The sequence below is a fragment of the Periophthalmus magnuspinnatus genome, chromosome 6, assembly GCF_009829125.3.
Source record: "Periophthalmus magnuspinnatus isolate fPerMag1 chromosome 6, fPerMag1.2.pri, whole genome shotgun sequence".
Lineage (NCBI taxonomy): Eukaryota > Metazoa > Chordata > Actinopteri > Gobiiformes > Gobiidae > Periophthalmus > Periophthalmus magnuspinnatus.
The window spans coordinates 19,917,185-19,931,655 of NC_047131.1; the positions used below are offsets into that span (position 1 = coordinate 19,917,185).

General features: G+C 36.6%; 2 protein-coding genes across 2 annotated transcripts in view; one reads left to right on the forward strand and one right to left on the reverse strand.

The window, feature by feature from the left end:
- Nucleotides 1-14,471, forward strand: part of LOC117371856 (protein mono-ADP-ribosyltransferase PARP6-like) — a 218,056-nt gene that overhangs the window by 13,046 nt on the left and 190,539 nt on the right. The gene's annotated exons all lie outside the window — the stretch shown is intronic.
- On the reverse strand, nt 775-13,254 carry atp8b4 (ATPase phospholipid transporting 8B4). Its single transcript, XM_033967631.2, has 28 exons — nt 13,163-13,254; nt 12,893-12,951; nt 11,180-11,238; nt 10,712-10,825; nt 10,544-10,642; nt 10,400-10,461; nt 10,211-10,283; nt 10,045-10,115; nt 9,008-9,087; nt 8,752-8,910; nt 7,929-8,017; nt 7,650-7,846; nt 7,218-7,426; nt 6,917-6,960; nt 6,678-6,843; nt 6,431-6,619; nt 5,935-6,050; nt 5,684-5,848; nt 5,490-5,601; nt 5,320-5,425; nt 4,967-5,108; nt 3,521-3,704; nt 2,882-3,105; nt 2,726-2,809; nt 1,969-2,214; nt 1,746-1,884; nt 1,470-1,600; nt 775-1,240 (listed from the first exon to the last, which is right to left on the reverse strand). Exons 2-28 carry the CDS (start codon nt 12,921-12,923, stop codon nt 947-949), a joined length of 3,585 nt encoding a protein of 1,194 aa, XP_033823522.1. The 5' UTR covers nt 12,924-12,951; nt 13,163-13,254; the 3' UTR covers nt 775-946.

A 14,471-nucleotide genomic window follows, 5' to 3' on the forward strand; every position in this document is an offset into this window, starting at 1 on the left:
CAGTAGAACTGTGTAATAAAAACTAGTATGAAAACTGAACTATTATAAAATAATGACCTTACATTTGTATAGGGATTAATTACTAAAAACCTTTGGCAAGTCATGGTCATATTCACTGTTATTTTACATTTCAATTGGTTTCTTGTCTGTCTTGAATGTAGCTATAAGATTTTCAGTTTAGTAAGTTCATTATGTCTTTCTTGATATCATTAGAGCAATTTGCCAAATATTTAAAGTATAAATTGAGGTACATTGTGCTGATGATGATTTCCTAAGAAAGCTTAGGTCTTTTGATGTGTGTGCTGACATGTTGTTCCTCTTCTATCAGTCTGTTGTGGCAAGTGCTGTCTTCTATGGTGTTGTCTGTTGGGGTGGCAGTATAACCACAAGGGATTGCAATCGTTTGGACAGACTGATAAAGAAGTGTGCATCTGTGATCGGGAGGAGGGTGGACTCTGTGGGAGCTGTGGTTGAGAAGAGGATGAGGGCTTTAATGCAGGGCATCCTGGACAATTCCAGACATCCCTTGCATGACACTATGTCTGCACAGAGAAGCACACGGAGCAACAGGTTCCTCTCACTGAGCTGCAGGACAGTGCGCTTTTCGAGGTCGTTTGTCCCTTCAGCTATCAGGCTGTTTAACAGATCTGCCTGATAGGAACTGTAATTTCTATATGATGAGTACTTTATACTATTGATAGTAATATTTTATTGTTTCTACTGTTATTATTGTGTGTGTTTGTGCAAGTGTGTGTTTGTTGCCGGACACCTGAATTTCTCCCTTGGAGATTAATAAAGTTTTTATCTATCTATCTATCTATCTATCTATCTATCTATCTATCTATCTATCTATCTATCTATCTATCTATGGTGGAGGTCGTTCTGTTGAGTCCATGTTCATTTGTTAAAGTTCAAAAAAATCTTTATCTGATTGTCCTTCTGCAGTCTATATTACTATATTACCACTGTCTGATGCTTCAGCATTTTCTTCAGAGGCGCAAGCAACTTCATTCTTCCTTTTTAAAACATTCTCAATCCAGTTTGAGTTTTGTTGTAATTCTCCAGCAGAGGGCGCTGAACAAGGGTTGCTTATCCTCATGTTTCTTCCTGAGGTGATGAGCTCTCCATAGCCCTGTTGATGTGAGAAAGCATAGGCTGAGCGGCGTGAGCTGGTCCTCCTAACCCTCCTCAGGCTCTGCTCCTGAGGCTCCTGTCTCTTCCTCAGCTGCAGGTGACGGACCTGGTATATCAGACATAGGAGACAGGAAAAATATTTAGTTATTTTGATCATGTCACTCTTTCAGATGGGGGCCGGTGTTAATACTCTGGTATAAATAATAATATCTTTTAAAAATATTTTTTAAAAATGGACATTGAGCCTGATGATTGTATTGGCAACTTGGTCAAGTGAAATTTGAATTAAACCCGCTGATTAAAATATATGCTATAACATGCCACTGTGGTCATACCTTGTCTGTTTCTGTGGGGAAGAGGTCAACTCTCAAGAAACTGACCACTAATCCTGGCACCACACACACCACTGTTGTGAGCAGGATGACTAACCACACGTTTAACTCTGACAGGGCGTTGCGGGATGTACCTACAAATAAATGCAAAACGTCACTTAAATCCTTTTGCTCTTTCAGTTTAACCAGACTTGGGACTGGCACAAGGACCTTATATTCTTTGTTGGTTGAATTGCAATTATAAATTATTCTCACAAAAAATCTATGAAAAAAACATACCAACAAATGGAAAATAGCTGGTGAAGACACCAAAGATGCCATTACTCTGCATTGCAAACAGTATGGCAAAATATACAGCTATACTCCCCCATATGAAGAGATGATTGATAGCTGTCCAGTAGTGCATGTCATATCCAATCTAAAAAATAAATATATAAAAAAAATATATATTTTTTTTAATATATTTACAATTTCACCACATTTTATACTCTTTATAGCCTACCTGAACGCTTACAACAATAACCAAGGATGTTGCGATGGTGACTGCAAATGCTTGCTGATCAGAGAAGTTTGAACCATCTTCTTTGAGCAGGACACAAAAGGCTCCATAGGGAATAAAGAACAGGAGGAAAGATGTGCCCAGGCCCTGCAGCGTGCACAGGAAAAACTGACGCTTGTTGAAAAGGAGGTTCATTTGTCCTGGTTTGTACAGGCTCGGATATCTCAGGCTGTTTCTGTCATTTACATCCTGTAAAAAAAGTATGTAATTCGGATATGTAACTTTTCTTTTTTGAATGCATTCTGTTTTAAATCTACATTATTAAATTAAATATAACAGTGGTTTCCAAACTTAAATAACATTCACAACCATTTATGACAACATCTACACAACCCATCCCTAACCTAGCACTGAACAACAACTGAATACAGCTGAAATCAGATCTAATCATGAACTATGAACTAGCAAAAGCAAAACTATGTGTTCCATTAAAAAGGTTTGTATTTAATCAGTGGTTGTTATCTCTTTCTGGCACTTTCAGACATTGATCAACAATATAATTAATTGTGTCTGACACATTAAACCACAATTTTATATTTTATGCCGAGTGCCAAAAGTTAGTAATTGTTAAATTGACTTTGTATTTTATTTTATTTTTAGACTCTATTTTATTTTATTTTTTAGACTCAGTTTCATAAATTTATGTTGATTAAAGTTTTTTTTTTTTATTGAATAAATTGAATTATATAAACAATATTACCTGATCAAACAGCCCCATAGCTAAAACAGGCAAAGATGTGTAGACTATATTGAAAAGAGTAATAAACCACTGGTCATACACTGTCTGTTGAAAGAAAAACACTAGGATTATTGAGAGAAAAAAGTATATGATGATAATTGTTGTAGTTTTTCTCACCTGTGCAGAAAAGCCACAGAAGAACCCATACCAGAAGTGAACTAAGGTGAAGGAAAAGTTTTTGTAGAAGAAATAACGTAAAAAGTTGCACATTCTGAAGTAGGACCAGCGCCCATGCACCAGCAGGAGGCGTTGTAGGTAACGAAACTGAGCAAAGGAGTAGTCTGAGGAGAGGACAGCCTGCATGCCCTCCTGACCACTGATCCCAACACCAATGTGGGCTGCTGAGAGAAAAACAGGAAAAACTGAAGATTAGCTAGAACTATAATCAGTAGTAACCAAGTAACATTCTGTAAAACATGTTTTGGAGGACATGTGCTGAAAACTTGCATACAAATTAAAGCCTATGTTAATTTAGCATATTTTTATTGTTTATTTTCATTTATTTTATTTAATGCCATGTAATGCAAATAGATATAATGTATTAAGTTTACTTGGCATAGAAAATATTAGACCAGTCAAATAAACTAGATTGTGGACATAAATTAAAAAAACTTTTATGGCAGAATTAATGGCTTAGTCTGCACCAAAGTACAATATCAAAGATGTATTTTTCTCCACTGGCTCTATTTTCTATCAGCTGCACTATCTGGTACATTTTGCCACCATTATTAAGAAATCAGACATTGTAGTGCTCACTCTTGATCATACTGACGTCATTGGCTCCGTCTCCTATGGCCAAAGTTACAGCCTTCTTGTGTGTCTTCACCAGCTCCACTACCTGAGCCTTCTGCAGTGGAGTCACTCTGCAACAGATGACTGTTTTACACAGACAAGCCACGTCCAGCAGAACCAACCTCAGCCCAGGGTCCAGAGCATGGGCCTATGAGAAACACAGCTTACTTTACTTTCATTTCTGTATTCTAAATGTCTTGTGTAGCTGCAAAATTGTTCTGTGTAAAATATCTGTTCAGTATTGGTACATCTAAACTGATGCATAACACAAAGAATTCTAGTTTTATTGGCAACCCCTGTGAGGAGTGATTTCAACTAAAATCACAACATATATATATATAATTTTTTTTTTTCTTTTTCCACTGCAATACATTTAACATCAGTTCCAATAATACCCATTAAATTCCTATCCTTCAGGCTCCCTGCGGAGGCAACACCCGGCAACGACTGTAACATTTCCAAAGAGCTCTGAGTGCAGTGAGGGAGCAGCTCCTCTGTGAGTAAACAGTCTTCAATGAAATCTGTATAGAGCTGGAAGAACAGCAGCTCTCAGCTCATTACAGAGACAGCCGTGTAAGCAGACAAAATGCGTGTTCAGCAAACACTACACTCTTTTTATACCTTCCTAACTCAACTTTAATTTGGATTTGAAATAGCAAAAGAGTAATGAATTGTATTTATAAGATAAGATATGCCTTTATTAGTCCCACAGTAGGGAAATTCCAAAGTGGGGAAATTCCAATATATAGCACTTTTCAATACCACCGCCAGCTTTATATTGAATTATTCACTTTCTTACTCAGTAGTGGTAACCTACTATTGTAGCCACAGCCGGATCAAGGCTGCCGATCTGCGCCCTCTGACCACCACCAAAATTCACGTACACACCACATTCATACTAGGCAAGGTGGGTGAGGTGTCTCGCCAAAGGCCACAACAACAGTTTGATCTCACAAGATTGACCACTGACAAGGTGGTATGCTCACATTAACTGTTAGTTGTTAGGTGGATTTGTCTTTACAACAAATCATCTACCTCAGGGGAATGACCCTTAAGAAGTCGCATAAGCCCTGACACCTTCCTGATAAAACAAGGGTTAAACAATAAAAAAAAGATTGTATTTTGATTGCAACTTCATTTTGAGTTAGTTCATTTAAATACAGCGAGGAGCATTAGCTATAATGCAAGAATCTTATGCATATTGTGAGGTCTTGGGTTTAAGAGGATTTCTCTACAGTAACACTTGTGTTTTGCTAAATGCAGACATTCAAATTGCACTTGTGATACAATTCCGATTCATTTTTCTGTCCTAGAAATAGACTTTTTTCTCTGAGCTTTGGGTGAGGACACACAGGTCATTGTTATGTGATCATTTATTTGTAGTACGTATCTTACAAATAAATATCTTACCAGACTGTCTCCAGTGATGACCAAAGCATACTCTGCAATAATGGCCTCCTCAAACACAGAGTCAGGGTACAGCTGTATGTCTGACTTCACATCTGTTGCACTGCTCACTCGACTCAAGCCCACAATATGCTCCTTAGTGCTTCTGTGGAGACAAGGCCGACAATTATATCAAACTACAGGAAAATTAGCAGAAAATGTACAGAGAATACATGGTGTACATGCAGCACCACAAAAAGAAACAGAATAAATGAATACAATTTTGTGTTTAAAGCAAGAAGAGGGTGCAATAAAACATAACAACTTTTATTTTATCTACTATATACCAATAAAAACTACTAAGATAAAAGCTGTACCTGAGCTTCTGTTGCACTTCCAGCAGTGTGTTTTCTGATATAATAAACACCTCACTCATATCATCCCGGAGCATGTTGCATGAGTAACCAATGTTTATAGCTGTTTCTAAAAACACACAGTAGATCTTATTAAGTATGGAATCTTATTCATGGAATTATGTGGCATTTACCTAGTTTGTCTCCAGTGAGCATCCATATCTTAATATCAGCCAAATTGAGGCGGGCAATTGTCTCCGGGACGCCATCTTGGAGTTTATCCTCTATTGCAGTGACACCTAAAAGCTTCAACAGCAAATCTGTAGCTCACTAAGTTTGACTGATCCAAAATTGTAAATACTAAATAAATCAAATTAAATTGTTTTACCTTCAAGTCTTGTTCAATCTCCTCATACAGAGCTGCCAGCTGGTCCTCACGATTCTCTATGACGGTGCTCACAAATATATACTTTTTCATCCAAACTTCAAAATATTCTTCCTCAATGTCTTTGTATGCTAGTGCTAATGTCCGCAGACCCTCTCCTGCAAAGTCCTGAAATTCAAATGCAATAAGGAAGGAATGTTTACAATTCATACGGTACTCTCATTCAGCAATTGTATCTTTAATATAAGACTTACATTGAGGTGCTCTGAAGTAATGTCCATAAGCTCTAGACCACATACATCCAGTCTCTCAAAGATAATAGTGTCAGCACCTTTACAATACAATTTAATCTGGCCAAGGGAATTTCGAACTACAAAAACACAGATACAGTTTTTACATCAGCTTACTGCCACACAAAATATGATGACATACTGCTTTCTGACTGGATAGGCGTCAAGCGAACCAAAACACCAAATTATAAGATAAATAAATGGGACCTCATATCCAATGTTTTGTAATTAAGAATAAACCAGCACTATAATTGTTTATGAAATTAGAAATTTAAATTTTACCTTCAGTTCTTTTATGTATTAGTGTATATTCAGTCATTACATATTGTACATAAAATAAAAAATAGAGCTATTTGCAAATATTATCAATATCAATTTCTTCTCCCTTCCTTGTTTAAAAATTTTACATTATAGTAATAAAGTTTAGTTTCAATTAATTGTGTCATAATAGAAGACTGACCAATGACACTCATCCTCTTGCGGACATTGTTGAAGTCCAGGATAGCTAAGAGCTGGTACGTCACAGGCTGTCCCATCTCGAACACGGTGATGTTCTCTGGAGTCCGAGCCCGAAACACATAGCCAAAGTTTCTGGCTGCAGTCACAAGCGCCCCCTCATCTGGAGACTGGGCCTGGTACACCAGATTACCTGTGACACCATTCAAAATAATCGTCTGAAATGATGTTAATATAGTATGTAGATGTACCTTCATATTTTTCCTCTGGCATGACAGTGTGACACAGAGCTAACAGGCGGAAGAACTCTTGCACTGAAGGATCCTCCTGTTTCACTGCTTCCACCAGACGGCCATCATAAAACCTAAACTTTGTGTCTCGAAGAGGGTTGAAAGAAAAATCCACACAGGCTGTTTTCTGTGAAAACATGGATGACAACGTCACTGAAATTACTAAATGAAGAGTTCTAAATATTCTACTGGGAAGCTACCTCTGTGATTTCCACCTTTTGTTGAAATTCATCATAAATGTCACCTGCAAAAGATTAAAACACTACTATAACATATATTGTTATCTCAAATTGTAAAGCGTTCAGTTCAGTATTCAGTTTTGTATATTAAAAAATTCTCAATCCATATTTTTGCATATGTAGCACATGGCCAGAACCAGTACTAGACATCAATGCAGATTTTTTACAGTGAGATCAAAGAGTATCTTTCTTATATCTATAATAACTATGGTCTAATCTTACTATAAGTAAAATGTATAAAAACACTGCAGTTGACATTTACCATATGCTTGTCCATTGATGGAGCACTTGCTAAAAACCATGATGTTTTGTGTAAGGGTCCCTGTTTTATCAGAGAAAATGAACTCGACTTGACCTAGCTCCTCGTTTAGTGTCGTGGTTCGAGCCTCTGCTGGAGTGTCCATAGCAGCAAAATACATCTTACGGTCCCAGTTGATGAAGTAACTGTGTCCGAGACGCAAAACCTCTACACTAAAGAATCAAATAATACACATTTAGACAGTAGTTTGTGTCCTGGTAGGGAACAATGGGCACATAATGGGTTTCTATTAATTGATTAACTTCTGTTTACACATTTGGTTTGTTGGTTTGTTTGTTGTTTGGAGAAATATAAATTACATTCATACTAAATTATATCCTGACAGTTACTGAAATCTGATTCATAATATGTACAACATATTGATTGTGCTCTTACCTTACATAAAGAGAGATAGGCACCACAGTGTTGAGGATGATAATATAGGACCAGAAAGTGAGGAACCCTGAGAAAACTGCATTGGTGTGAGAGTCATCAAAAGGCAAAAACACCTGGAAGTCTTTGCCCACTAAGCTTTCCCAAACAGTGTTTCCAATGGCCAGGATCACGCCCATACACACCAAGAACCCAAAGATCTACAATAGTGCCACAACAAATATTTTTCATTTTGTTTTGCTTTTCCCAACCTTTTTTAAAAAGTCATGTTAAAATGCTTACCCATAAAACTAATGTGTTCATTAATTTGTCAATACTTGTTCTTTTAAAAGTAGTTTTTCCACAGTTCTGCATAAGTTTGGTTTGTAATCCTGTGGAAAGAACACATTGAAAGTACACAGTGAACAGTTACATACAATAAAAATGTCATCTGTAACTTAGGTTACTCGTCATGGTTATGAAGTCGGAGTATACATTACCAGTCAAAGGTTTGGACACACCCTCTTATTCAATGTTTTTTTCTTTATGTTTACTACTTTCTACATTGTATATAGATATGGAAGACATCAAATATATGAGGCAAGATATATGGAAGTATGTAGCAAAAAAAGTTAAATAACTCAACTAAATATTCAAATCCTAAAAGTAGTCAGCCTTGCAAACCCTAGGGCTTCTCTCAGTGAGCTTGTTTTTCACAAATGTGCCACATGAGTGTCAAGAAAATGCCACACGTGCAAATTAGGGTTGTTTAAATTTTTTAAAAGAGTTTTGTTTGTTTTTTTGTTTACTACATTCCATATGTATCATTCCTAGTTTTGATTACCTCAATGAGACTCCTATGCAAATAATAATGAAAATAAAGAAGAAAAATTAATGAAAAAGTGTGTCCGAAATTTTGACTGGTACTGTACTTCAACCAGGTTGAATCTTCTAATCTACTTTTGTCTCTCAACCAATCAAGTCATGTGTATGAATATATACTGTTTGTCTGTCTTCTCTGTTACTGTTTGAGCTATGTTGCCATCTTTGCACCATCATGATCACACCGGCAGTGTCTTTAATAAACACTGGTCAATGTAATTCAAAATTCAAATTCAAACCTCACCTGCAAATATGACCATCCCAAAGCACCACTCAGTGTTCCTGAGCACACAGCCCCGAAGTAGCATCTTTTCATTATCAAGGGGATATTTATGGTTTCTCCAAAACAAGGTCCCTGTAAACTTGTCGAGCTTGTTGTTTGGCGGTTCACAAATGACTTCCCCTGAGAACATGCAGAATTATGAAAGCAACTACAGTAAACAAAGAGGTGAAAGTGAGAAAGAAGGCAAACAAATGACTGAATGAATAATTGATCCTACCATCAAATTCAACCAATTTGGGGATGTCTGCTAATTCGGAGGTGACCGTCAGAGCCTGGCGTACTTTGAGATTTGTTTCACTGCAGAATAAATAACTGGTTAAGTGAACATACAGTTCCCCAGACTTCAGATTTTCTTATCCTATGGTATAAAATGCACATGAACAATGATCTGCTAATAAACCAGTGCTTTCAACCTTTTTTGAATTGTAGCACACACACACTGCTGAAAATATGCTGTGGCATACCATTTGTTAATACAGTGGTTCTCTACCTGTTGTATCATCGGGGACCTCCTGAAATCATTTAGTGACCCCCAGGTTGAGAGCCACTGTGCTTATCAGATCACTCCACTTATAAAAAAGGTCTTAATACTGTCTGTGGCACTGTGTCTGGCTCTTTGAATTACATAATATTTGTTGTTTTTATACTTTTTCTGATTAAGATGTTCACTCCAAAATGGTTATTTATTACAAATTGGTAATAAATGGTTATTTATTACAAATTGAATTAGTTGGCAATCCATCAAAGTAATGTGAATGTGCTTCAGAAAATTATTATAATTCATAATTAAAATGTAAAACAATATTAAATGCTAAAATGGTATTTTCAAAATTATTCAAAAAGTTATTCGTATTTTTTGCAGAATATTCACTAACAAATCATTATTTTATTATTGTTATGATTTCATGTGGTTTGCGTGAAAAACACAGGTTGTAAGCATTTTAAGTTTCAATGTTCATAACTCACGTATTACATAATGAACCTCAGCCCATTAATGATGATGCTACTCTCTTTGACCAATTTTGAGATACTGTTTTGGAAATCCTGTGCCCCATAATTCAATTGTTTATTTATGGCAATTTGGCTTGCGCAGTCTTATAGATTATAGACAGCATTTTTAGGACAAAATCCACTCACTGCAAAACATAGAGACAAGTAGACCACCAGATGAAATTATGTGGTATACTGTCAGTGACCATAATGTAAGGATAAATTGCTGTATACAGTACAGTATATCATCTGCATCACACTTACCCATCAAGCTCTGAAGTCTCAATGTAGCACAGTCCATAAGGTTCACTACTACAGAGGAGAAGAATATCAGCCTGCGGGAAAAACAAGCAAAGTAATAATCAATCTAGCGCTCTTATTCAATGTAAAAACACTAGTGGCAAAGACAATAGAAATTTTAACAACTTACTGCAACAAACTGATTATTCTCTAGCTTGATGATATCGCCAACTTGGACGTGCATCCATTTTTCATTCTGTAAACTGTAGATAGCACTTTTAATTATAGCCTATTATGGTGTAAAATTGTTTGAATTTGTATCATACAAAAACTGATATAGAGGAGGGACAGTGAATTAGTGTATTGAAATTCAGCATACCTTCCACTGATGAGAACCTGAGATTGGCGATTGTTCACTTGTTTATCACTTTTATGGCGAAACTGCAATATAGCAAAAATGATACAATAAACATACGCCATCATATGTCTATAATAATTCAACAAAATGTGCAGTTAAACTTACAAAGTCATCTGTAGCATCTTTGATTGCAGTAATAGCCAGCACAAGCACCAAAGGCACAATGGTAGTGAACCAGGACAGTGAAGAGATTTGAGGGATTAACTAGAATAAAAGATTAGTTTATACAACATTATGTTAATACTTATCACATATATGTAATACCAAACTTACCTGCAGGATCAGTAGCACTATGAAGTAAGTATTGGCGACCCTCTGTAACTGCTCAAACAAATTGATGGGCAGAAAAGTAAAGATGTTGTACTTTGAGGTTTTGATGCGGTTGTCCTAAGTGAGAAATAAAAACACATTATAAGGATCTAGACTTTCTTTCTATGTATACTATTTTATTACAATATAGCGATGCTTCACTGTGTTCATTTTAAATATTTAATCTTGTTTGGCATTGAACTTAAAATACATAACTGAAATGTAGTAACGTGGCCAGATCCAACTTATACATACTTATATTCTGCACTCTTCTCTTTTAATGTTAATTTTATGATGATTATTTGTGATTATTTATGTTTTGATTTGTGTGATTTTAATGTCTTTCTTATTCTGTAAAGCACTTTGAATTACCTTGTGTACGAATTGGGCTATACAAATAAACTTGCCTTGCCTTGCCTATATTGTACTTACGGCATATGAAAACTTGGCATTGTATTCACGGTCATTGGCTTTTACACGGCGTTCTTTCTCTACAAACAACAATAACATTAACAAATATAGTGTATTTTGCTGACTTGCTGTATTTCACTCTATAAAATATTTACAGATAAAATATCCATATACAAATTGTATTTACTCATTTAGTCATTGAATTGTCCTCTGAATCAGATCTTGTATCTTTGCCTTTCTTTTATTAGACACCATATTGATCTTGCATTATGCTTGGTTAGGTGGTAAAGGGCTCATATGTCATGTGTGGGGGAATGTTCTTCTGCTCAAGTTTGATCAACATTAGCAGTAAAAGCACAGGCTACAACTAAATCATTTAAAACTACACTGGATCAGTTTAATACCATACCATGGAACATTACAGGAAAAGCAATAACATCCTCAGTGACAAATGTCAGACACCCTACCAGAAAAGTTACACAGTGCACCTTTAATGACTTCAATAGCTGTGTCTGTTAACTTTTCATGTCTTCTAATGAAAAATGTAGCCTGCCTGGGCCTGCCTCTGAATAGGAAAAAACACTGCTCTACAAAATACATTCATTGTGATTTTCTTCTATCACAGTTCAATTGTCATGCCTGGTCATGTTTAAAACTACCTCAAGTCTGCACTGGACTGCCTCAAGACCATCTAGTTACACATTTCCCAGCCAGGTTAAATCTTTGTTGAATAATACATAAATCACCCGAGCGACCGGCAAACAACAAGCCAAACCTTCTCACACAACAAACAGCAGATCAGTTACATCAAACTAAAATATTCAAAGAGTACAATGGGCCGGGCCTGTTTAAACATATTATTATATGTGTTGCTCTGGTACGTCACAGAGAAGTTTGAAGGATTATTCTATAAAAGTAATGTAGTATAGCCAGAATGGTTCCCAGGTGAGTGATGGTTTTGCCTGACAGCTGAAAAATGACATAACTTTAAACACTCAAGTGAGCATTTAAAGCACACTTGTGGCCATTAAAGAAAAACTATTTACTCAAATAAGTGAAATTCAGAAGATAGGTTTGACAAATTATTATACCGGTAAGTGCCACAAAAATGTGTGTACTTAAAAAAATATTGAATATGATTATAATACACACACTAAATGTATTGATCTCCTTCAGGCTTTGCAATGACAGGTCCATAAATGTCAGAACTGACTGAGTGATTTCTTCCATCATAAAGAAAGCCTTTAGATTTGAAAATATAAGTGAATTATTACACAGTCAAACTTGATTTATTTGTAAAAGAGTGCCTTGGTTTTCTGTATTTTTGTACATTGGCAGTCCCTTTACCAAAGAGCACCTCTTTTACTATTTTTACTTCTTTTAATCACTACCTGGAGGTCCTTTATTCACAGTCAAACATGATTATTGGAGCAAACATATTTTATTTTATGTCTGTGTTCACTCGTTCAGGTCTGATCCATTTTGGCTTTTACTATTTTATTTTATGAAAAAGGTCTGATTACTACATTATTCTTAATCCAGTACTTCAATTTGACATAATGTTTTTAAGTGTGCTATTGGTAGGTCATCCATGTTTTAAGTCTATCTAGATGCATTTCATCTGGACGGAAATTTAATATTGATTTGTGTGTGTGCGTGTCTGTGTATGCGTGTATGTGTGTTTACTTAAGTCACCATGGTTTCAAAAATGTAATATGCATTTGTTTCTCTTACCAATGTCAGTTTTTCTCCTCCAGAATGCCATGTTCCACAGGGACACCTAGAGGACGTCCCTGTAACACAAAGGGCATTCATAACATGAACACACAGACGACAAACACAGTGATTATCCAGGTTTTCAACTAAATAAAGTTAAATTAAAACCACATACAACATGTGTATTTCTTTCAATAGACAACGTACTGTGTGAATGAGCAGTTCAAACTAAATGTCTGTCTCCGTGCTGTAGTAGAAAACAACTTTTCAAATAATTAGTTTAAATACCTTGTTCTAGTTGGCCTCTCCAGTCTGCAACTCTTTCCATGTATCCTGCTGTGATTCAGTGATCATTAAACAGCAAGCACAAGCTACAGACCACTCCACAGCGCCCTACAAAATGAGCAAAGATGCACATAACACCCATGTAATAAACTGTAAGTGAGAGAGAGAGAGAGAGACAGAGAGAGAGAGCACGAGAGAGAGAGAGAGAGAGAGAGAGAGAGTCCGCCCATTGCCCTGCCCCAGAGACCACAGCATCCTCCAGTGGGGCAACTCCAGCCGCACGGGACTATGAAGTGTGTGTGTGTGGTGGGTGTGTGTGGGTGTGTGTGTGTGTGTGTGTGTGCAACAATTAGTCAATATCAAGAAGGGGATCCGAGGCACTCTGAGTTAAAGTAAATGTCCTTTTTTTGTGGTTATGTTAGGCCTATTATAATAGCTCGAAATCTAGGCTTACTATTTAATTTAGCAAGGCCCAGAGAGTATCACTAGATTTGTATTATGGGCACAAAGACTGAGTGTTTATCATTATTGATCAAACATTAGGCTCATGTGTTTGGAGCGCTCTCTGCTGGCATCCATCAATAAACCAAACAGCACAAAGGTAAAGTGCAAAGCCAATATATAATGACTTTGTACTTTACTGAGGTCATCCTTGGCTAACGGACCCATGATGGTAGTGGTACATGTACAATATATTAGTAAACAAGAATGGCCATATACATCCTTAATTATATATTAGCATATAGGCCTACATGTCTGCTGTGTGTATAGATGGATGTCTGAAGCATTTTAACAATATGTAAAAACACATGTTATTGTTGGCAATAGTCAGATTATGTATTGGCATGTATATTTCATTAGTTTTATTTATGTTTTTACCATTAGAAAAAAAAAAAAAATCACCATCCCTGTTTAACTTTTTTTCTCCTAAAAATTCCTCTCCACACAGCCTTCCCCACATAGACACATGTGCAAATGAAGAACAGACAGGCACAGAGAAGAGCGCTGATGATGTCCAGAGAGTGGTAGACAGCCCATGACAGCGTGTGTGAGTGGGACTTGAGGTGAGGCACTCCTTTGTGTCTCATCACAAACTCAATCCAAAACACAGCCTGGTCCATTGGGCTCAGAGGCTGGTCTTTGTGCACCCGGGACAGCCTCCTCATGCCAGGATTGTCCCTCCTGCATGTGCTGAGTCTGTCAAAAATAAGTCATACCGGGCATCTCTGGGTGTCTGGATTAGATCTTTGTCTTTGAGAATCTGAACAATTATGTTGGCAGCTTGTGAATGAAAAACCTTAAACTTCTCAAG